General features: G+C 45.3%; 1 protein-coding gene across 1 annotated transcript in view; it reads right to left on the bottom strand.

Annotated features, from left to right (window-relative positions):
• The window catches only part of Adamtsl3 (ADAMTS like 3), a 252154-nt gene that overhangs the window by 167898 nt on the left and 58849 nt on the right, over positions 1-25407 (bottom strand). The window contains exon 4 of the mRNA XM_020176611.2: positions 4014-4141. Within this exon, the coding sequence (XP_020032200.2) occupies positions 4014-4141 (128 nt within the window). The remainder of the gene's footprint in view (positions 1-4013; positions 4142-25407) is intronic.

Genomic DNA, 25407 nt, shown 5'->3' with positions numbered 1-25407 from the left:
TACAGCCCAGCCATCCTTGTCTTCCAGCTGGAGTAGTCAGTTTATTTCTAATGAAAAATCAGGTGCATTTAGAAGTTCAAATCTGTCGCTCTGCTTGTCGCCATGGCTTCGTGTTTCTTTTCCGTTCCTCTCGTGGCCTGTTTTGAATCCATCACTGTTCTGTTACTCCTTCCTTTCCCCTGTGATAAGTGACTAGTCACATATTCTTTCTTATTGCATTTTTAGTGGCAACTCTAGAAATTAAATGCATATCCCAGACTTTGAAAATGTAAATATGAATTGTTATTTTACAATTTACGTCCACCTATCCGTTTCCTCTTTCCACACGTTATCTTATTTTCTGTGCTCTCCTTTCTGTGATTTAGTCTGGATATTTTCTACAAACCTGTACACTGTTCTGTTTTTATTTTTATTTGTTTTGGCAGTCCTGGGGTTTAAACTTAAGTTTGCTATGCAGGCTCTCCACCATGTGAGCCATAACTCCAGCCCTTTTTGCTCTGGTTATTTTGGAGGTGGGGTCTTGCTTTTTGCCCAGGCTGGCTTCCTGCCATTGCTGAATGGCAGACATGTACCACCACACCCTCCCTTTTTCAATTAAGATGGGGTCTTGCAAATTTTTTGACCGGGTAGGCCTGGAACTATGATCCACTCAATCTCAGCCTTCTGAGTCACTTGGGATGACAGGCGCACACCCCCACACCCAGCTATTGGTTCAGATGGGGTCTCCATAATTTTTTGCTTGGACTGGCCTTCAACTGTAATCCTCCTGACCCTAGCCTCCAAAGTAGCTAGAGTTACAGGCACATGCCACCAGGGCCCAGCTCACTCCTCTGTTTTTAATCTGCTGCCAGATTAATTTTAGCTCATAATTTTAGTTAGCATATGTTTCTGTTCCAAAATTTCCATTTGACTATAGGGTATGGATTCTAATTCTGTGTGAAATCCTACATTTTGTCATCCACGAAACATGTTTATCACATGTTTTTCCGTTGTTCTGTTTTGTTAACACACAGGTCTAATAACTCCAGTACCTGCTCCTGTTGTGTTTCTCCTCTTGATTCCGCCTTGTCATAAGAATCAGGAAGTTTTACTGAACTATAGTCTGGCCTATCAAAACTTTGCAGACTCTGATTGATGTCATCCTCCCCCAGAGTGACATTTTCAGAGTCTCTGGGTGGCAACTGGAGCAGCAGAGTCTGTCAATTAAGTTAGGGTTGAGCTAAGTCAAGACTGGATTTCATCTTAGACACATCTGGTGAACTTAGCACTGGTTCTCCCTTCCCCCTGGGGTACGGTCCTGCAGTGATCCCAAGATGATGACCCATTTTTATGTTCTCAGCCCCATGAGGCTGTCAAGCAACGAGTTTAGTTTGCTTCTGGGCATCTCAGCACATCAGAATCAATGGATCCCTGGACGAAAAACCTACAGCTCAGATAGAGTCACTGTGGGGAATCCCTCCTTCAGGAATTCTGGACCATTAAGTTCTAGGTCCATGTCTATGTTTTACTGCATTTTTTTGTGGCACCGAGATTTGAACTCAGGGCCTCACACTTGTTAGGCAGGTACTCTGCCATGTGAGCCATTTCCCCAGCCTCTTTTTTGTTTTTTTAAAATAGGACCTCGTGAACTATTTGCCCAGGGTTGGCTTTGAACCTTGATCCTCCTGAATATTAAAGGCACAGGCCACGGGCACCCAGCCCAAATCTGCTTTTCTTTACTTTCACTAGTGTTTGAAATTCAAAAGTCTGGGAATGATATTCTTATCTACAAATTTGCCTCCTTTTTCAATGCTGCTCCATTCTGCATTCTCCCTCTCCTGCTGTTTGGACATTAAAAAATCCTCCTTTCTCTCCCTGCTCCAGGACCTTTGCATACGCTGGTCCTGCTGTCTGGGGTTTTGTCCTACAGTCCTTCCCTTCGCATGGCTGACGGCCTCTGAGCAGGAAGTAAGCTCTTAGCCAGACGTGCCCGGCTCAGTGGGCTTCCTGGACCTGGGCCATCCCTCCACAGCGCTCTGAGTTACGCGCATCAAGGCTTGCTTGTTGGTTGGTTGTCCCCGGACGGCGAGGACCGGGCAGGTTGCATTCACGAGTGCCACGCGCTCGTGTTAAGGCTGGAGAGAGGGTCTGGAGGCGGAGACCTAGAGGACGGGCTTGCGGAGGCTTCGTGGAGAAAGCTGTGCCGTGAGCCCACCTTTCACTCACTCCCCCCCCCCAGACGGCGAAGGGACAAGGGCTTCCAGCTGAACCCCAAACAAGAGGAGGATCTTTAGAAGCACCACTTGAAGAGTTCAATGTGTGTCCCATGGAGGCAGCTGGTGTGTAAGTCACACCGGGAAATGTGAGGGCTGTGACACCAGCTGTGACACCGTTAAGCAGGCGTTGCTGCATTGGTCTCCTAAACTTTGAGGTGGTTCCTGGAGCCAGCTGGGGGCCACGTGCGAGAGAACCAGCCTGGAGCTGCCTGGGAGCTCACCAGGGCAGCCACAGAGGTGAATCCAGGTAAGCCAGCCGACCTGTGCAGGAGTTGAGGGGCGGCCGGTAGATAAGGTGTGTGCACAGAGGCAGGACCGCCCCGGGGGCTTGGGAGGGCAGGACCAGGGTCTCAGAAAACTACCAAAGCGCTCAGGGTACCCAACCTTAAACACCTGCAAACCAGACAGCCGAAAAGACAAGGCCCTTCCTGGTCTCTGGCCCAAAGTTCCCTTGTGAATAGGCAAGGGGAAGACAAAGAGGCGATGCCCAAGTGCCTCCCTCACCACAGACATCGCCAGCAGCACAGCCCCATAGGAAAGAGAAGACATACGTGAAGTCACACACATTCTGAGAATCGGCCCTGGCACAACTGCGCTCCCAGCAACACGGAAATAATTTTGAAGATCAATCAAGTAACATCCAAGTACGTAAGCATCTTGCTTCTATGGCAAGAGGATGAACCCTTGTCGTTCTCAGACCCTGGTCTCTCCTATTTCGACAAGCACAAGTGCATCCCATTTAAAAAGAGAAAAGGCAACTGCAAATGAACCCGTTCCTTTCCCATCCCAGCCCTGCCATTAACTGAAAATTACTGACTTGAAAAACAGAATGAGGTGCCAAAGCCCTCCCCTCCCCGGTCAGTTTCCAGGCTGGCCGGTCCCCTCAAAATTTACTTAAGTTCTGATGCTCTGAGGCAGAGCTTGGGCTGGGAGATGCTACCACAGTGTCCCAGCAGCCTTGCTGCGCCCTGTGGGGTGGACCAAGGAGCCTCCTTCCCAAAGACCAGGTCTGCACTCTCAGGGACAATGGAGGACACACCGAGTCACTGTGAAATGTATCATAAAGACGATGACAAACCAGACCTAAAATACATCCTCCCTGTATTTCTTCTCAATGCCTGGAGACCCCCTGGGATCACTGATTTCTTCTTTCACCTGACAGCACACCACATCTAAAGACCATCACCAGGACCTCGGACCCCTCTGAGGAGGACCAGAACGTCAAGTTCCACCAACCTGGGCCTTTCTCTTACCCCAGAACTAGGGTAAAATCCTAGGCTTAAATGGCCCCATGAATAATTCCTCAAAACCAGTAAGTGCAGGTTAATGACAAATGTAATAAACTGACGTGACATTTCAGCAAATGTGACCGAATATAAAAGTGTAAAACACAAGCTGCAATGCCTCCTTAACCAATGGGTACTCAGAGTAAGTGAACAAGAAATGACCTAAATCCCAGTTAGTCAAGGATAGAACCAGAAGACATGACCTTTTGCTGCATCCCAACACTGAGCCAATGCCTTAACTGGCCAGGCTGTCCCTCCCTCAAGCCAGAGTGTCTGCCCCCACCCCCCGAGTCCTGGGGACTCAAGCAGAGTGTCGGCACGGGTAGGGTCATGCCCTTGGAAATGGTAACCTGACATTGGGTAATAGTTACACACAGCACATGTTAAACCACCACCATCCAAGGTCAAGTCGAGGTGTGCCCCCTCCGCCCCCATCCAGGGACACTGAGGCACCCCAAGGGGCAGCACTGACCTCCCAGCTAGACATCTCCGCAGGGAGTAGGAGGCACCTCCCCCACAGGTGCGGGAGCAGTCACTCCAGTCACCCCAGGCGTCCCAGTTGGCGTCTCTGTCTCCATCTGAATGAGCGTTTCTTGAGGTCTAGATGTGGGGGGGAGGGAAAAAAACAGTCAGTCATCGAAGAACAAACGCTGCCTGATTCCCAACTCACTGAAGCAGAAAGTAGACCGATGTCTGCTGGGGACAGGGGGTTATTATTCAGGGGTGTGAAGTCCAGCCGTGCAGATGAAAAGGTCAGAGAGACCTACTGTACAACACTCTGTCCACAGTCAACGGTTCTGTACTGTGCACTGCAAAATTTAATTCATTATCATGCTGGGGGTCTTTTTAACCACAATTTTAAAAGAAAGAGTAAAAGAAAGGCCAGGCCGGGGGTGCAGGCCTATAATTGTAACTACTTAGAAAGCAGAGGTTTGAGGTTTGAGGCCATCCCAGGAAAATGTTAGCAAGACTCTATCTCAACTAAACAAGCCAGACGGGTGGTGCATGCTGTCGTCCCAGCTATGCAGGAGGCCAGAGGTGGGAGAATCGCAGTCAAGGGCGCCCCTCTAGTTAAAAAGGTGAGACTCTGTGAAAACTAACTAAAGCCAAAAAAAAAAAAAAAAAGTGCTGAGGATGAGGCTCAAGTGTGAGAGCGCCTGCCAAGAAAGCATGAGTTCAAATCCCAGAACCACCACAAGAAAAGAAAGAGAGAGAGAGAGTAAACTGCCTTGAACACAAGAACACAGCACAGATAAATCAAGTAGCAGTCACAATTTTTATTAGTATACGTTTAACTGGGCAGAATAGTGGTTTAATTGTGACATTTTCATGGTCGTATCTATTAAATTTTTCATAAGAGTCTAGTGTAAGGACATACAATCAATGTCATGAACAGGCTTTGTGTTTTTTTGAGACAGGGTCTCCTTCCATAACCCAGGCTGGTCTTGAACTTGCCATCCTCCTTTCAGTCTCCCAAATGCTAAGATTAAACAGGTTTTTTTTAAAAAAAAAGTAGATAAATAACATCATAAAGTCTACCCAAGTAAATTCCGTATATATTAGAAATTTGCGTTAAAATTCTGAATCCATAAGACATTAGAGAAACGATGCAGCAGTGGCTATGCGGAGTTCACACAGGGAAAGACTTGTCAGTGAAGGTAGAAAGGAAACGGAAAAGTGGCTCAATTGCATTAAAATAAACATAAAAAGGGTTTTCTGTCTCTAGCGTCAGTACAGACAGGGGTGTCAGGAAACACACGAGCACCAAATGCAGGAGCACAAATTCCCCAGTGTCGGGAGACACGGGAAGGAAAAGCCAAGATGTCATTTGTCCCAGACCTTCAGGAGCCAGGTCCCAAGCAGGTGACAAAACCGGCCCTCCTGGAGGTCGGTTTATTACTTTCACGGCTCTGCGATTCCTTTAGAACCTCCTTCGGGTCGCGAGGTGGGCGCCCTGTGACAGCGCGGGATCTGTGGGGCAGTCTGCAGTCTGGGCCTCTGGACACGGGTCGATTTGTGCGTGCGTGGACAAAGTGAGAGCTTCAGTGACAGCAAGAGGGCTCTGAGCCATTTTAACAACTTTGAGTTTTGTTTCTCTGCATTTGGTGCATCCTTTTAAAATCATCTAGCACCTTAACTAAACAAGCAGCATGGAGAACTTCAAGTCAGCCAGAATTTAATAGGTAACCCAGTTACAGAATGGCGACACACCAATAAACCACAGCCGGTGACCGACCTAGGTGTCACACAGGCTTCCCTAAGCCCTTAGGCAAGCTACCTCATCCAGCTAAAAAAATAAAAAGAAAAATTAAATTAAGAGAGGGATCTGTAGAAAGAACCTTCAAAACCAAAATGAAAAAGTAAGGAGTGGAAGCAAAGAAGGGGTTTTCCAGTCATTTTCACTCAAGTCCCACCGGCCAGCAGGTCTTGGTGGCGTCTTGCCAACCCACCTATTTATAGCCTAGTGAGCCGCTGGCTGGAGGCAGAATTTCAAGAACAGCCAAGCCCAAGGAAAGGATAAAAAGTTGGTGACGGATGAAATCTGTCATCGGCAATAGGGGTTAATTAAACCCATATACTTACTGTTCTTATTACACCACTGTTCTGTTCAATTATCTACCATAAATGTCACCGAACATAACTGTGTCCTGCCTCTAACACAATATAAAATATGAAGTTTAAAATTCATTAAAAAATACAATAAGCAGTTTAAGCATTCATCTGGACTTTTAGGTGGGGGTAAGCCCAAATCATTTAGGTAAACGTTTAAAATATACACGGTTGAAATTCATTCTTCATTTTGTCACTCAATCTGCTGATAGGTTGAACGTAAAAAGTTGAAAACATCATCAGACATCAGATAGTTTGTTAAATGAAAGTTGAGAGTTCTTTGTAATATTGTTTTAATTTGTTTTTATTCCTGCTACCCCATCTGTTCCATTTATAGTTGGAATCAGGTTTCTTTCCACAACTTCTCCACCTTTACTTACCCCTAAAATGACTAAAATAGACATGCCTTTGGTTTCTTGGAATGGGTCACTAGGATATTTCCCCTTAAGAAAACAGAAAGAAAATGTTATCTCAGAGGGTCCTCAAGATTTTCCTCTCTTGGCCATTAGGAGGGTTGGGTTTGGCTTGGAAACCCAGTGCCACCCACCAGCCAGCCCTCCTGCCATTTTCTTGCATTCTTCTTTGTCCTGATTTCTACCCGGCTCTCATCTCTTTCTGGGAACCTAGCAGCATGGTATCACCACCATGCAGGCAGAACGGAGCCCCCAAGGCCATTTCTGAAGTGGCATGTCCATGTGTCCTCCTCACGGTGACACCTCGAACATGGCGCTCGCATCCCTTAGAGCAGTGTCAGGTCCCCCTCACCTCAGGAAAAGCCCTTCTCAAATTCCCTCCAAGCCCAAGTTCTGGCTAACACACCATGCCTTCCACTCCCCTGCTCTTTCAGGACTGTGCACACAATTAAGATGGAGAATTTTTAATCTTAAAATGTATCCAGAACACAACACTGCATTAAAAAGAACATAATCCATGCACTGCCCTACAATCCTGGCTTCTTTGGGGGAAAACCTGTCTTCCTTTCCTCCTTCCTTCCTTCCTTCCTTCTTTCCTTTCTTCATTTTTTCTTCCTTCCTTCCCTCCCTCCATCCCTCATTTCCCCTTCCTTCCTTCCTTTTTCTTTTCCTCCTTTCCTCCTCACCTTTTCTTCCTTCCTTTCTTTCTTTACCCATCCCTCCCATCAGTCCTTCCTTCCCTCCTTTCTTCCTTTCCTTTCCTTTGCCTCCTTCCTTCCTTCCTTCCTACCTTCCGCCCTCCCTCCCTCCTTCCTACACCCTTTCCTCCTGTCAGTCCTTCCTTCCTTCCTTCACCCTTCCCTCCTGTCAGTCCTTCCTTCCTTCCTTCCTTCCTTTTCCAGCCCACACCATTTACTGGAGCTCTCTGGAGGCAGTTTTATATAAGGGTTAAAGGTCCTAGGATTGGCTTCTTAACCTTTGTAAACCCCGTCTATTTGGATCATCATTATCCAAATAGAATTTCAATAAAATAACACACATAAAGTAAATCACACAGCATCTCAACAAATGCAGTTGGTGAATGTCTCAACAGATGTCAACAATTATTCTTAATAAAAATAATGTCCTTTTCAAAACAGAGATGGCAGAGCCAGCTCTCCCATTTGTGCTTATGCAAGACTTAACATTAATCACTACTGAATTTGCTCTTGTTGGTTTTGGCCCAGGACACCAGCCTGTTGAGGTCTTCTTGAGTCCTGATCCCGTCACCCCATCTGAACCACGTGGCTCAGCTTTGCAGCTTCTATGCATTCTCCCAAGTCACTGATAAACATACTGGATACGGCTCCATAACCTCACAGATCCTGTTAGTGCATAGTTCTGCTTTTTTAACACAGTAGGCAGAGCAGAGGGCCAAGGAAGGGCCGGCTCACCAGACTTGGAGTCTGTGCACACAGTTGAGCGTTACAATAAAAATATGAAATACTATCCATCACTGTCATCAAACGTCAGGAGGCAGAGAGGGCTGTGGGCGGGATGGGACCTGCCACTAGCAGGAACTGGGTCAGGCAGGGTGGGGTCGGTATTCTTGGGCTGTGTAATGGTGGCTGAGTCTCTGAAAAGAAGCATTATGGAGCAGACTCACTTTGGCCAGCCCCAGTCCTGAAGTCTAGTGACAATAAAATACAGCTGACTGGTGTCAGCTTCTGGCCCAGCTGTTTATCTGGAGGGATAAACAACTGTCCCTTTCCAAACATCTCTCTCTGCCTTTAAACTGTCGGAAGTCATTGTTTAAATTCCTGTTAATGTTACTTTCTAAAGTGAGTTGTTACCTGCACTCAGTCCAAGTCTGATTTACCCAGCATCGGGTCGCTCTGTGCCCCTGAGTTGGGGTCTGGGGGAGGACCTGGGCCATTGTGTCCTATTGAACATCTGGAGCTTCTGTTCAGGCCTGGAGCGAGGCCAGCACCCCAGCATTCTCTTGCCTCCTCTTTGACCGGCTCCACAGCCCTGCAGGTTCCTGTCCCCATCTTACAGGTGAGCAACTGTGGCTCCAAGAACCTTCTAGAACCCTGTGTGTCCCAGAAGTGAGGAGACCATGCAGAGCTCCTCTCTGATGTCCCCCCACCCCGGTCACAGCCTGTTCTCCTCACGGACGTCTGTGTGTTTTCTCCACGTCTCCCACAGCCCTCCTGAGCAGCATCCGGACAAGTTCAGCTGCCCGGCTAGCATCACTCACAGTCAGCGTGGATCAAATACACCCGCTGCTGCATCCACTGCACCACGGTATCCTCTCAGGATCTCAAGGAAGTCTTTCCCTTGTCCCCCATGTTGCCAGTGGGGCTACACTTGGGTTTCGCCAGAGTCTTTCCTTTTATCTAGGTCAGTTCACTGGCCCGTTCCTAACCGACGGTCGTGCATTTGGGTGTGTTTGCTTATTTCTCTCACACAATAATATTCCATACCACTATTCCAGGCTCTGTGCTCAGGAAGGCAAGGATCTGGTATCAGGTACAAGGAACAAGGTTGTGATGAGGTGACATCAAATTCTTAGGGGTCCAGAGCAGCAGAACCTTGCCACAGAACACGCTGGTTCTTTGGGACCCAGGAGCAGAGACTCACAGAGTCCTCATTGTCCATCTCCCACAGGACGGGCTGTGAATAACGTGTACTAGTTCTTATCTTTGGGTCATCTGTGTTTCCTAATTGCAAAGGAATTGCACATACTTTTAAGTTTCCTTCTTTTTGCTCATCTTTAGCTTTTTTCTCTTCCAGGCTTATTCTATTTTATTTTGCTATTTTTTATTGTTGTACTGAGGGTACATGTGACATTTACAAAAGTTCTTAAAGTACATCATAGTTAAAATCACCCCCTCCATCACTCTCCTTTATCCTCCCTCCCCTCATTCCTGGAATAGTTTCACAAGGTCTCGTTTTTCCATTTTCATACATGAGTGCATAATATTCCACCACATTCACCCTCCTACACCCTCCTTATGTTCTGCCCCCTCCCACGGGTGCCAACCCCCAGTCAGGACCTGTTTTGCCTTCCTGTTCTCTGTTTTTGAGGGGAAAAAAGACATTTTTGTTTGTTTAAGATAGCTACACGGAGTTTCTTTGTGACATTTCCATGTATGTATGTATTATAACCCGAATTGGTTCATCCCCTCCATTTTCCTCCTTTCTACCTTAGTCCCCTTCTTATGGTGACTTAATAGGCTTAAATACTCAGTATTCATTCTTGTATAGAAAGTACATCAACCATAGTCACCTTCTTAATGTCCTTCTTTTACCGTCCTCCTCTCATATGTGACTTCCCTAAGTGTGCCCTGATTTTCCTAATTTTGCTGCGTTTGCATTGGGTCTGCATTGCACCTATGTCATCTCTAACTTTCAGTGTTGCACAATGATTATGTCCAGCTCATGCAATGAAGCACTCAATGCAAGTTATTTTGTTCTGAAGAGAAAAGAAAAACCCAAACGGAAAGCTCTGAAACGCATTTGAAGAAGCAGTCCACATGTCGTGTTATTTGTCAAGCTTAAAAGATCTCGTGGGAAATCATATTTTCCTAAGTAAAGTCCTAGCTAGGGAATATTTTGGATGAAAAATGCACGAAAGATATTGCTTACTCATTATATAATAGACTTGGTAAGAGCCACGGACATTGTAGGAGTGAAAGTATTCACAACCTTATAAAGGCTCAGTGCTGCCCTTCTAGGGTCCCCAACCATAAATCAATCATAAAATATTTTCCTGACAGCTTCTTAAACCTATGACTTATAACGAAAAGTACAGTTCTACTAGTCTTGCTAAAATGCTAGTAATTAAACACAGATTTCACATATAAGGTCACTCATTGGAAATGATATATTAACAGCTCCATATTAAAAACAACCCCAAATAAAATGAGTTCCGCTGGGCTATTACTTCCCAGACATCAAACAGAGGTTCATTCCAATGTATTTAACGAAATCTCAAACCACTCAGATTTTGTTAACAGTAGATACATTCCCTCGGTTAATACTAACCTTAAGGTCTTGAACAACAAAACATTTAAAACATGAATTGCTCTAATGACATAAAAACATCACTCAAACTGTCACACAGACTCCACAACTCAGTTCAACTGGGATATATTAAATGCCACCTATCTGAAGCTGTGTCTGGGTGCTGCTGAGAAACGCACCAATCTCTGTAATCCCTGCCTCCCTCCAGCCCATTCCACCCTAATTACCCTAATTAAAGCACATCCTCAACTCCTCCAGACACAAGTGCCACACTTCTGGGCCCTCCATGGCCTTCCCTCCCTCATTCTCCACCTCCATGTCTTGTGGCTCCTGCTTGTACTAAATCCCCACACATTTCTCATTATTCCCCCAAATACAAACACATTTTCTTTGTGGTCCTGGGAATTGAAACCAGGGCCTCGCACATGCTAGGCAAATGCTCTACCACTGAGCTCCTCCGCAGCCATTGAGGAGCAGTGAACAGGACACGGGGACACCACGAAGGCTAGTGCAGCCAGACTTCGTGAATCTGAGGGTTCTCGTGTCTGCTGGCTCCTGTGTGCCAGATGGGGCCAGGGCAGCTGCTTGTGAATGGCTAAGGCCTTTGGTCAAGACTCACAGAGAGAGCTGCACACCTCTCTTCTTTCCTCCAGTCCCTTGCCCAGCTCCTCATTGGCCCAACCCAACCAGGAGCCAGAAGGCAAGGAGGTCCACGGGGCCACCCACACCAGTCAGCATCCCGGGGTTGCAGCACAGGATGGGGAAGGGTGGAGAGAGGATCTGGAAGGAAAAAGGGAGCTTCCAGCAGGGCAATTTATTGGATCACTGGGAAATTTTTCAGCAAAGGAGTGACTTGAGCAAATTGTATTTTGGAAGTGACTCTGGCAGGCAGGGGGATGGGGAAGGACTGAGGAATCACAGCCTGGCATCAGAGCACACTAAAAGGCCACAGAAATGGTGCTTGTGGGGGCCACAGCCCAGGCTGCATGCTGTGACATGGCCTGGGAGACAGGAGGCTTGCAGACCTGGGACCACTGGCCAGATGCAGGGGACAGAAGGTGCTAGGTTGCTCTTGGGCTTCTGTTGAGTGACTGTTGCAAATGGGGATTTCACTAAGCTCCTCCATCTCCTTCAGCACCCCTTGGGGGGGTCCCAGTGTCCTTCCTTGAGTACAAAATGAGAGTAGTGGTCTTGTCATCGGTTAAAAGAAGAGCAAATCTGAGGTCTCCTGCATGAATGGGTTGCTTAACTACAATTGCATAGTTTGCCAAAGACGACTTAAAACATAATTAGCTAAGATTTAAACAAATGGAGATTTCACATTAAAGAAAAATCTAAATTTCTGATGTCTTAGGAAAATAAAAGGAAAACTCAAAATAGCATCCATGTCATAGAATGACAATAATTAAAACTTAATTATTGGGTAGCCACCCAGCTTTCAGTGGGCATGTCCCCTCCAGTTTGCGATGAAAGCCCCAAGGAGATGGCACTTCAGACCCACTAGGATGACTATTCAAGCACAAAGGACACAGTACTGAGTAAGGGGCGAAAAGAGTACAGGGAACGAACAGAAGAACAAGTACTGGCAAAGATGTGGAGAGACTCGAACCCTTGTCCACTGCTGGTGAGAATGTAAAATGGCGCAGCCATATGTAAAGCCATGTGGTGTTTCCTCAAAAGATTAAACAGTTAATTTTAATATGGCCCAGCAATCCCACTTGTGAGTACGTATACCTTCCAAATTGAAAGCAGACACTCAGATATTGGTGTACCCATTTTTTATGGCAGCATGAATCACAAGAGCCAGAAGGAAACAATCCAAATGTCTGCCAGCAAATGAATCAATAAGGAAAATCAAGAATCTACATGCAATGGAATGGTATTCAGCTTTAAAAAGGAATGAAATCTGCCCCCACTACACCATACATGAAGCCTGAGACACTGGACTCAGTGAAGTGACTCATACACAAGACAGACATGCACGATTGGACTTAGGAAGTGTCCAGGAGTCAAGTTCACAGAGACAGAAGTAGAGGTTGCCAAGTCTGGGGTGAGGAGAGAAGGGGGAGCTGTTGTTTGATGGGCACAGTGTCGGTTTTGCGGGATGAAAAAGATCCTAGAGATGGATGGAGGTGACAGTTAACATCGTGGGAGTGGCGGTGTGGCTTGAGCCGTAGAACGTCTGCTTTGCAGTTGTAAAGCAAGTTCAAACCCTAGTCCCACTAAAAAACAACCAAAACCCCCCAAAAACAACAACGTGAATGTACTTACTGACACAAAAAAGCCATTTTATAATGGTTGAAATGGTAAATTTTACAGCATGTAGATTTCAACACACGCACAAACACAGGCAAAATCAAGATTTTCAGTGTGAAAAGAAGAAAAACTAACAGAAAAAAATCTCAGGAAGTGGAAACTTTCTTTAAAACGTTGATGATGAAATCCAATTAGTCAGCAGATGATCCAAAATTTTCAAAAGAGGATTCTACAAGTCATGGACAAGGAATGGAGGCAAGCACTTAATCCATTTAAAGATTGAGCCCTGAAGAAAGCACAGAACAGCAGGGCTGTAGAACAAGCTGCATTCAGATAGTACAGGTAATAATACAATTAATAAAAACTGGAAGAGAAGGGGAATGAATGGAAGTCATAATAGTAAGTAGACTTTGAGATGAATTTTTAAAACACTGTAACTCCAGCCTGCTAACATTTTGTAATCTGTGTCATATTCTTAGCGATAACTTTGAGGAAGTTATTTATTTATAACTATGATGAATCATTCCTCTCCAGTTCAGCAAATCCTTACTTCATTCCCTTATTTATTAATTTCACATACAATTAAATACTTTTAATTTACAATTTTATAGAACTGTGTCTACTTAATTATCCATCAGGTACGCGTGTGAAAGCGTCCGCAAGCTACTTGCCAAGCGTAGCGTGAGCTCTAGTTACTTCGAGAGAGTGGGGTGTTTTGTAGTTTTCTTTGTACTTTTTCTGAACTGTTAGACTTAAAAAATAATAAGTGTAACGTTTTTAAAATGCTAATTGTTCTGATGTACAAATCAACCCAGCCCAGGTCCAAGGAGGCCTCCCGCTCTCCTCAGAGACCCAGGCCACTGAAGGTCTCTGGGGAAGGGCTGTCAAAAGCTCGCGTGCTTACGAAACAGCCTCAGGGTGTCTCAAGGCTGCTGGAAACAGGCCTGCAGCCCGGTGCTCCCTGCCCTTCACAGTTCAGCAAATGCCCCAGGCTGGGCATCTCAGTGGGATTTTGCTCCCCAGGGAAACACTTGGAGATGTCTGAAGACATTTTGTGTCACCTCAGGGACATGCACCCAGAGGGGGGGCTACTAGAATTAGGTGGACAGAGCACAGGGACACTGCCCACGTCCCCAGCACAGTCTCCACAACAAAGAACTGTGTAACCCAGACCGTCAAGAGCGGTGGAGCTGAGAAACCTGTTCTAGAAGGATGTGTGTGCACACAAGCCCCTCTCTCTCTCTGCCTCTCTCTCTCTCCTTCTCTCTCTCTCTCTCTCTGCATCTGTCTCTCTCTCTCTCTTAGTCCTAGTCACCATTCTCAAGCAGATCCTGCAGAAAGATCACTTCGTGAACATTCTTGCCTTCCCTTAGCAACCACAAAATAGTCTTAATTTCCACACACCCAAGCCCTATTCAAAGCATTCATATTTGACAATCCACAGTGGACTTTTCTTTCCAAGGGAAGAAACAGGCATAGTTTTTCAAGTTTAATGATATCGAGTTTTTAAAATTCTTTTTTGACTTTTCTTCATGATTTATTTTCATCCATGGTTAGCCATTTTCACATAGAAAAACACAGGTTTTGTGCCAACAACTCATCAAGAATATTACCCAGACCACATTTTAGGGGCACAGGCTTTAAACAAACTCCCACAAGAAATATCACTTGACAGTTACTAAAAAAAAGTCATAAAAGAAGCCAGTTGGTTGTGTCTCCCTCTGTTCCTGTCCTTCTGAGGAGCAATGGTGGGCTGCGAGCCACCCCTGGGTGGTGGTCACCCCAGGTGAAGAGATAAAACTGGGGAAAGAAATTCTGCTCACCTGACACTGAGGCACAAAGGCTGGAAGAGCTGACAGCAGACCCTGATTTCTTGACTAAAATGTTAATAGGGTCTCCCTGGCTATCGTTAGGGTGCAGCCCCATCCAGGCTCCCAGAGACTTAGCTGGGGTTTTTCAGGTAAAGCAAAGTTCAAAACTCACCTACCCATCCAGTAACATTCACCAAGACCTGCCTAGTCACTGCTCAGAAAAAGGCAAATCTAGTTGGAAGATAAAGGGAAACCCAAAATGGCAGGTTGGCACCAGTACCCAAGAACAAAGGACAGCTCCTCTCAGCCTGGGAAGCCCAGCGATGCTTCCCGGGGAAGGCGGCATTTCAATGGTGAGAAGGAGTTTATCGAACTTAAAACTGTGAGCGTATGATCAAACAGTCTATGAATTTGGAGGGTAAAGAAGAAATACTTTATAAAATCTAGTTGTAAATGGAGTTAACCCAGGAGCATGGTAACTTCTAGAAAGCTTTATCACCTTCATAATTTTTACTTTTTCATCTACTTTCATAATTTGACCTTGATTTTACACTACACACATTTCAAGTACTTGCTATTATAACTATGGCTATTGTATTTATGCTAATTTGGAAAATTTCCATAATTACATACATTTTATTAGACATCGGTGACATAAGTGACTTAGAAATACGGTCACAAAGTTGAAAGCAAAGTCATGAACCTTCTTTGAAAAGGAAGCTTACGTGTGTGTGATATATGGACACGCATTTGCACAAACACGCAGATATTTAGTGTGACTGCAATAAATCGTGTTGTATTTAATCGTGCATTTGAGAATCTTTGAAAAATATCCAATAAGGCATTTTTAGAGGGAAACAGTAAAGTTTCAACATGATCAAAGAAGTTAAATTCAAGCAAAATAGATCTTGTATAGCTAGGTATCAAAAGTAAAGAAAACGGTGAGGCTGCATTTAAAAATGTGACCATGGCAAAGGAATGGACGGAAAATTACAAAAAAGGAGGCAGAACACAAACAAAGCAGGGCGGACGCTCTTTTTAGCATGTTTACTCCTTTGCAGGTCATGCCAGAGGTGTTTCTGCAATGTCAATTTTGCTCTGCATTGCCTGGAATGCTATGAAAATGATTCTGTTGCGTATTTACTTATTATGTTCTTTCTTCACTTTATTTCATCACTCATTCATTGAGACACCACATTTCTACATTTTATGGGGCACAGCATACAATGTGTGTGATCCGACTGAGGAAACAGGCTCTCCCATCCCTCCAACCATCAATCGCTTTTATGTGTTGAAAGTGTCATTCGGAAATCCACTCACCTGGTTTCTGACACTCAGGGTTTTCTTCAACCCTGTCAATAGCCAGAGCTATTGATATTTGCACCTTCCAAATATCATTCTTTACCTCGTGATCGCTTTTGTTATCATGCAGAATCTTTTCACACTTCTCATGGTTTTATCCATTTCACTCCCTGCAGAAGGAGTGACCTTCCTCAGGCTGGTCTTTGTCCCCCCAGTATTGAGAGTGGATTTTGGGGGGAAGGTAGTAATGTTTTTTGGAGGTACCGGGGGTTGAACTCAGGGCCTCACACTTGCTCAGAGGCTGCACCTCTAGCCTGGAAGGCACGTAGGTTCTCAGTCCTCACCTGGGTACTGGAGGAAGTCTGTCTACTCGGCATTGGGCAGGTGATGAGGAGTAGGTAATTAATCAAGGCAGAAAGTCTTCCCCCGAAAGGGAATATCGCTTCCGCAGCTTCTTCTCTGCCCATGTTAAAGATACTACATCAACACGAGACTTCCTTACGAGTCTTCCTGTTCGTACCGGTCTCCATATTGTATTTGGTAAATTTCCTGGCACAGCTGCCCACCTGGGAAAAGACCCACACACATTGGGGGAATCCACACTGGAGAAAAGCACAAACACCCCCAAGGTCAGTATCTTTTGTGATCTCCCCCCACCCCCCACACCTTGATTTACCTGGACCAGAATCTTCCAGTACTGTGGAGGCACGTCAGCCAACAAGGATCCCAATGGAATCATGTCTGTCTGTCTGTCATTTAAGACATAATTTCAAGATCACTGCAAACTTGGCTCTGCTTCTAACCTGCTGGATGACCTCCAACTTTTGACTAAGTCAATATATTGATTTTTCTTTTTGTCCACACTAATACAAATGCCAACATTTTAATAATCTTGAAATATACTCATCAATGGCTTGAAGCTTCAACCCATCCTCGCTAACTTCACAATGTAGTTTTCATCCTTCAGTTCTCAGCTCCACTGTTACTTCCTCAGAAAAACCTTACCTGGCTGTAGTCTGTGATTACAGAGCAAATCAAGTGACTATCTGATTAACGTCTGACTCACCAACTACACTGTAAGCTCCATAAAGTTTGGAATTTTGTCTGGCTTCACCTGCCAATGTGTCTCCAGCAATTAGCATGGTGCCTGACTACAAGATAATTATCTAAGATATTTACCAAATGAATTAGTAACTGAGTCAGTCAACAAACACATGGATAGCATTAATGTTTTCAATAGCCATTGGATTTGAAGGAAAAAGTCATGTCTGAGTCAACAAATCAATAATTAAAAGCTTCCCTAACACAGATCATTTTGAAACAGAAGGGGACCAGAGTCCTTATCAGTCAGCTTACTATGTCATTTATGGTCTTACTGTGGTTCTTCTCTAGATCTGCTGTTGACTTTGGGCATGACACCAAGCTGTGACACGGAACTCATACAGGAGAAAGAAACATATCTCACTCAAGTCTTTGACAAGTCTGCTCTCAAACGGGCTCCTTCCTCTCTTGCCAGCGTGAATCCTCCTCTCGTCGCTATTTGAGCAGGAGCAGACGTGAAGGCATTCCATCTCTGCACCATAAGGAAAGCTAATTTTGTCTTCCGTGGAGCTGGGTTGTAATTAAGAAACAAAACCCCCGGGTTTGTAATAGCCGATCGATGGTTCGGGTTCAGCTTGAATCCACAATAGATTGGCTTCACACTTTATGTGCAAAGACAGGGATTTGGAAAGCCACAGAGGCAGAGGAAACAATTAGCATACAAATATCCAAACCAAGTTTCCAGGAGTCTGGTTTTACGCTAAACTAGTCTTCAACATCAATCCCGGGGACACGATTTCAGGAAGGCTAATGAACAGATAGCTTTAACACAGAAGCACAGAGTCGAGCTGGATGAGGACTTTCAGCATCATTTTAACAGCTGGGAGAGCAGAGATCCAAGAAGAAGAGGTTCGCAGTCACGGACAGAGAGCTTGGATGAGGATTTGGTTATTGCAACTTGCAACCCTGGGCTCTTTCCAACGCCCACAATACTTAACCTCCACAAGTTGAGTCTACAGTCAGCTCCCTTCACCCTGCCCTTGTACCTGTTGCCTCCACCTTTTCTCCTATATATCTAAGCCAGGTGTGTCCCTTTAAAACATAGTCTCACACCTGTCACACCTCCCCACTGCTCAAACTATCTAGTATATTCCTACTGTCCACAGGACAAAGTTCAGAGTCCTTAGCTTGGCAGGCAGGACCCTCTCTACCTTCTGCTGCTACTAAAACCTCCAACATCACCCTCTGCAATGTTCCCAGACATTAATGGTCTTGCAGCTCAGCTGTCCTGTGTGTCACTGCTCGTGGTGAGGGCACCCTGATGCTTGCTCACCTGCATGCATTTGCTTCCGCCATTTTCCCCTTGGTCTTCCCCAACATCCCCTCTCCCAGGGAAGCTCTCATCACCTAGGCTGCAAGAACTGTTATCAATGGCCTTCAGCCATCAGGTGACTCAGCTGCTGGCAGACATTTCTCTTAGGGTCATACCCATGCCCAGAGGAAAACCCAAAAGCCATTCCTGGGAAATGTTCTTCCGCCAGAGTCACTTTTGTTACTGTCATGAAACAGTGAAAGGCACAGGGTCCAACCTTCCTCTTACGTGACAGTCACAGCCAGTGACTAACCAAGGCAGAGGTATAAAGATCTTTGACCAAGGGGCAGCTCTAAAGACCAGAGCTCCCTGGGGGTGGGCCAAGGCTGTCTTTGGGTCTACATGGAAGCTCAACTTCTCCCTCTGTCCACCTTGCTTCTTTACTTTCCCTCCAAGAGTGTCAGATCCAAGGGGACTCCCAAACAAACTCCTTGCATGCCAAACTCCTCAATCTGCTCCCAAGAAAGCCAAACATACAACACTCTCCACACCCAAATGCCTGACCCTGCTGTCCTTCTGCAGCAGGGAGGAGGATCAGAAGAAAACAGACGAGGCCTGAGTTCTGATAAAGTAGCAGGGAGGTCAGGAAGGCGTAGCAGAGAGATAAAACCTGAATCTGAACGTGGAGAGGGTTATGTAGCACTAGGGAGGGGGAAAGTCGCATGGCACTAGGGTAAATCAGCCTGTAGAATTGAATATAGCCATATACGGATAAGACCTTGCTTTTGCTCTGTAACCTGCTTACAAGGGTCTATAAGGCGAGACCCTTTTGTTCTCGGGGCTCAGCCCTTTGGACACGAGTCCGCTGGGTCTGTGCCAGCACAATAAAAAGTTGCTTCCTGCCTAACTGCCTCAGTGTCCCGTATCTCATCTTGAGATTCTGCAACATTTCCAGGCCACCCTTCTTCCGAGCTTTCATAACACATTTAGATCATCTCACAAATATTACTATAAGCCACTTGGTACCAGTAGTCATTTCTCAGGTACATGAAGTCACAAGTGTCCACTGCGGTTCATATCTGACTGAATCCCCAAGAACTAGCCCCCTACCATGTGTACAGTGAATGACCAATGCATGGTGACAATGCTGATGACAACAAAGACGTAACAAATCATAAACCAACATGCATTTCAACTTAGAAGTCATTCTTCTTCTTCCTCTCTGGCTGCACAGTTCCCTCAGTGCCCAGTGCGTAAGGGGCCAGTGCCCCTTTGACATGCTGTCCCCTTTTGAATGAAGGACAGAGAGTTTGTTTTGTATTCTCAGATGTGGGAGAGGAGGTGAGGACAGGAAGGGAAGTGGAAGAAATGTTTTGTTGGAGGGGAATGACATATGAGCTGTGCTCTACAAGGCCTTTCTCCCATGCCAAAAAGACTGCAGAAGACGCCAAGCAGACATTTGCTGAGAACTGCCCCTCTTTGCCAGGAGTCTGGATCTGCCAGGTCTGATGGCACACCCCCCCCCCTTCCCCCAGCCACCTTCATCCATCCAGGACGAGTTCTGAAACAGGAGCTGCTTGCTTCTCCGTCCTCACAGACAAGCAACAGGAGCCCTTTTGTTTTCCCTTCTCACGGCTCACCTTCATTAAACAAAACTGGATCCCAATAACTTTTCAGCAAAAAAGTAAACAGGAACCCACCACGCCCGGGTAGAGCCAACATTCACATTCTGTCCCTCTGAAAACGGGGATCTCCTCCCCCCAGGGGAAAATCCACCCTTAAAGTCAACCACAGCCACCCTCCCCTGCCCTTGTGGATGGCTCTGGCCAGTACCAGACAGGAAATCTAACGAATGACAGTGGACAAACTTCCTGAAGCCATTTCCCTGCCAGGGCAGAAGCTGTCCAAAGTGCGGACACTCCTACCCGTGGTGCCAAGAAATGAATGCTTCAGCACTCTCTGCACATGAGGAAGAGGAGGTGAGAGGTGAGCAAAACAGGAACAGAGGCAAGGGGAGGACCAGGGAGGCAGAAAACCTCAAGGGGACCGACAGGCTCTCCGCTGGTGGATTCCAGAGGCTGGCAGCAAGAGGCCAGCCCAGCACTTCCCAGCCGGCCTGGCCTCGTGGCAAAGGACACCTGCAGCATTTCTTCCCGGGGAAGCCCAGCCCAGCCAGTCGCTTGGCATTTCCTTTATTAGCATACACTACCTGTACAAAGGGGTCGTCTCGTGACATCTGCAAACGTGCACAAAATGCACCTTGGTCACATTTGCCCCCGTCACTGGCCCTTCCCCCTCCCCTCTGACTGACTCTTTTGCCCCCTGAGCCATCCTTCTTTACAGTCATGTGGCAGTATTCTTCTTCATCATTATTATTACGTCTAGATTCTGCCTATGAGCAAAAGCTCGTGCCATTTGACTTTCTGCACTTGGCTTTTCTCAGTCACCATGATGATCTCCAGTGCCGTCCACTTGCCTGCAAATGACATAACTTCATTCCTCTTCATGGCTGAATAATACTCCGTTGTGTACATATTCCACATTTTTCTTTATCCACTCGGGGGTTGTTAGGCCCCTGGCTGCTTCCACAGCGTGGCTATTGTGCGTACTGCTGCTGTAAGCATGGGTGTTGGCATCGGCACTTTCTTGGTGTCTACATAGACATATATTGTAAGAATGGTCTAGTCCTTTCATTTCCTTCCAAAAATTCGTAACAAACTTTGCCTTATATTACTGGGAGTTATTTGTTCCACCAGGGAGATTAGTGAGGAAACCTCGCATTTCAACTCACTTTTTAAAAAGACAGAAACAACCTCAAACCCATATTGTACTGTAACCACACGAGCCTAGCTTCCTCATATACCTGCCATAAGTGTCGCCCCCATTCCCTCAATGACCTTCATAAATGACCCGGTTGACTGCCAAGTCATCAGGAACACAAGCAGTAGACCTGGGTTGATTAACAAACGCTGTCATCCGAGGGCTGGTGGGTTTGGTCCAGTCCACTGGCCTTCGTCAATCTGGACTTTTTCACGGGTAAGACATTCAGTATAGGATTTGTGACCGACACTAAGAGTTTGTCCACTACTCTTGTCCTCATTGTTTTACTAACAGAATCCCCAGGGCGGTGAACCATACTTCAGTATAACAAGTGTTCCCCGCCTCAGCCTCTCTTGAGTGACCATGTGACTCCGCTGTGATCAATATCACAGAAGGGGACATGGATTCTGGCCATATTACTGCTTGGCTCTTGCTTAATGGGTCACAGGTGATTCCATCCACCTTCTCTCCTTCCTTCCCTCCTTGGATCGAAGTGTGGTACTTGAAGTTGCAATATTCACTTTGCAACCACAGGAGGAACAGCCAACACACAGTGCAAAGAACAGAGGGAAGGGAGCCTGGATCTTCAGTGTACCACGGAGTCAATGTGCCAGCCCTGCTGCTAAAGCAAGATTTCAAATGGATGTATTTGGTGTGGGTAGGCTTCTTCTTGTGCAAATTTTATAATTTTATTGCACTAAAGTAAGAAAATAAGACATATGGTTTCTGCTTTGGGGAATTTATTGAATTTTTCTGTATTAATAGCTAATCAATTTTTGTAAGTGTTCCATGAGGGCTCAAAATGCACGCACATTATCTTTATGGCACAAAGAAATGTACATATCCTTTAGATCTAGGTTTTAATTACATTACTCAAATCTTCCATATCTTTACCTATATTTGTCATTTTTATCCACAGGTTTTTTGTAAATGGTGGGTTAAATGTTCTTACTACAAATATATTTGTACCAATTTGTCGCTCTATTTCTGTTTATCTCAATATATTCCACAGCTATGGCTGCTGAGTGCATATATATAATTTCCTCACTGTCTTGATAGTGATATCAGTTTGAAATATCTATCTAGCTTAATATTTTGGGCACCAAATTCTGTTTTCAACATCAACCTTGCTGTGTCACCTTCCCGTCAAATGTTTCACTGGAGCAAGTTTTACTCTCTGTTCAGCTTCGATCCTCCTGTGGGATTTTACGTGCTTTCTTATGAAAGGATTCGACTGCCATTTTCAAACGCTTTCAGTCAGCATTTGCAGAAAGGTATTTAGCTCATTACACATTTAATGCGATTTTTACCTTGCGATCTTTCTTAGTTTGATTCTCAGCCTTATTTCCTCTTCTCCCAGTCCTGCTTTTTGTCAGAACGATCACATTTTTCTTTGTTCCGTTTCTTTTTATTTTCTCTTGTGAACTGGATGTGGTAACCTTTATTTCCTTCTTCTAAACTATATTTAAACAAATTTCATAATTAATTTAAGTTTCTTCGAACAAAAGAGTATAACAATCGAATTTCCATTGTTCGTTTAAAAAAAAAGAATTTTAAAAGGTTCAAAATAGTGCGTACAGGATATTCCCATCTGGTTTAAAAGGTAGACGTGCCCATGCATGCTCAGAGGCAAGACCTGCTTGGGTGCCTGCCAGTGTCCCTCACCGGATGTCCGTTGGCTCCTGTGCGGACAGACCTACTGACTGGAGACCGCGGACGAGAAAAACTTTACTCATATTTTGAACTGTGTGATTGTATTACCTGGTTGTGTGTGTGTGCGTTTAACTAGAATTAACTCCAAGTTTTAGGCGTTTCTTTGCTCATCCCTATTTCCCAGGTTTCTTGCTGCCCTCTCTGTTCGATTCTTACTTCGCTGTTATTACATCACCAGGTACAGCCTGTGTTAATTTTTTCAGAGAGAGTCTTGGGGAGGAGTCTTATTGTGCCGGAATAGATCATTTCTACTTTGCTCTCACATTTGAAACACAGCCAGTTTCAGTGGGTTCAGGATTTTAGGTGAAAAGCATGTTTCTCCGGTCTCTGTAGCATCCTTGTCTGGTAATAGGCAGCACTGTAGAGGGGAGTCGGGTACCACTGTTACCAACATAAACAAACTGCCTTTCCCGTTGTGGATGTTTTCTTCTTATTCTCAAGGTTCTTACAAGTTCACACAATGTGTGTGGGGAGTGTTTATCGTCACTCTCTGACTGCTTTCCTCTGAAGATTTGCATCTTTTATGTCTGGAATGGTCTTTTCAATTCTGTCTAGTTGCTCACTTCCGTGCGTTCCAGTGGCTCTCTCCTTCTGCTCACAGATGGCTCTTAGAACTTTGAATCTCTATTTTCTCCATCTTTGCAATTTCTAGCTCCTTTTCCTCTGTGATCTGAACTGTCCAGTTCACTAAGATGACCTTCAGCTATTTCCCTCCTGTTTCCTCAGCCATCTGCCATTGAGTCATTTTATCATCAAATGCTTAATGTACCAAATATCTCAGCGTTTTCTCTCCCCTACACGATCGTTCCTGAACAGCCAAGGACAATAACTGACTATGCTTTCTAAACTACCCTGTCTCCTCTGGGAGCTCTGTTTCTCTGGGTGCCGAGTCTTCTGCTGTGTTTGCTGCTCACGACCATGGGGCTGGGTCCGAGTTGTCTTTAACTCTTTCTACCCGAGCATTTGTTTGCCAGTGGGTGCTACACTGATCACCATCCGTAGCCTCCTCCGGTGGCTGTGAGGTGTGTGATCTGGTGCAATGTGCCAGTGGATGACCTTCTGGATTGGAGTCCCCATCTCTCCTGTGGGTCACTGGACATCTGCAGCGTGAGCCACATTCTCTGGTCCCAGCTGTTGGCGTAAAGTGCCAACAGCTGGGACCCTCCAGCTCTCCCAAGCCTCCTTCTTTTCTTCCTTCGCATGGCTCTACCACAGAGTCCTCCCTGACTATATTTGGGCTGGTTTCCTATTTTTGCATGGACATGAACTGACTGCTTTTTGATGTTTCAGGGATTCCTACTTAGGAAAGCCCTTTGTCTTCTATTAGACTCCTTGCAATAATGCCCGATGTTTGATTTTCTTTGACATGACCATGTGTAGTTTTTTAAATACAATTTTCTAACTGTTAAATGTTCTACCCACCCCACGGAACAGCTATTCATTTGGGAGGACCTAAAATCCAGCGTTACCCCCAGGATGGCGGAGACATGGAAGGACTGCTGTCCCCTGCTTGTACACATGGTGGTATGTTGGATAAACACAAGGGAAAACTTAAACAATCTGTGTCTTCGTGAGACACAGCACGTTAAGCTGAGTCAACTTGCTTCCTCCCATCCTTCTTTCAACAGGGATTCTTTCTGCCTTATTTTTGCCACAGACATAAGTTGTCCAAATGCATCCTGACATAAAATAAGCTCATGGTGGAAGGGACTGAAACACTTCATCACTAATCACTCCTGTTTAGCCAAAGACTCCTAAAAATTACGTGTCTTAAAGACGAGGCTTCCAGTCTTCTCACCAACAGATTAGGGCTTAGTTTACTAAGTGTCCTCTCCTTTATTAGCTTGTTAGGGGAAAAAAATTGCTCAGTAGCAAAAGGAGACAAATAAACCATTAGATCATTAACCTAAAAATGTCACTGCCACTTTATCTTATTAAGTCTCCCATTCACCCCATAATGACCTTATAAATGCTTAAAGGATTTTTAATGGCAGAATCTCTTGGAAAATAATTCTTGGTATGGATTTGCTAAATAAGTTTAGGAAACACCACATTGAAATATTTCTTTTTCACAGTCAAATACCTTGGTCTTTGTGAACTAAAAGGTTGCTTCATTAAAATCAAGGACTTTTCTTTTCCATCTCAAAATAAGGAATGGATGTTTGCTCTTGACAGACCCCGGTCACTTATCATCTCACAGACTCTGTGTATTGTGCTGCCGTGTATCTCTCTCCCAGTTGGCTTCGGAAAGCTCAGAATCGAATCCACGCCCTCCCATTCTACAGGACATCTGCAGAGAGCTCTGTGATGCACACTTACATTTCAGTTTTATTCCTGGCTTTATCATTTACCTTTATCTTTGTATAGTCTGCCTTTAATATTGGATATACTTTTTTTTTACAAAAATCTGTTCCTCTGTGACATTTGCACAGTGAGGCTGATGGCACTTTACCGCCTGTTAGATAAACAAGTCTAGTACAGGTGGAGCTCAGAGAACTAGCACTGGGAGTTCAGGACCCAACACTGGAGGGTCAGGACAATGAAGGGCAGGGACCTGAAACAAGTCATGTTACAGAGAGG

Source organism: Castor canadensis, chromosome 19, assembly GCF_047511655.1.
Source record: "Castor canadensis chromosome 19, mCasCan1.hap1v2, whole genome shotgun sequence".
Taxonomy (NCBI): domain Eukaryota; kingdom Metazoa; phylum Chordata; class Mammalia; order Rodentia; family Castoridae; genus Castor; species Castor canadensis.
Note: the sequence above shows the minus strand (reverse complement) of the source record. Positions and strands in the feature narration are given on the sequence as shown.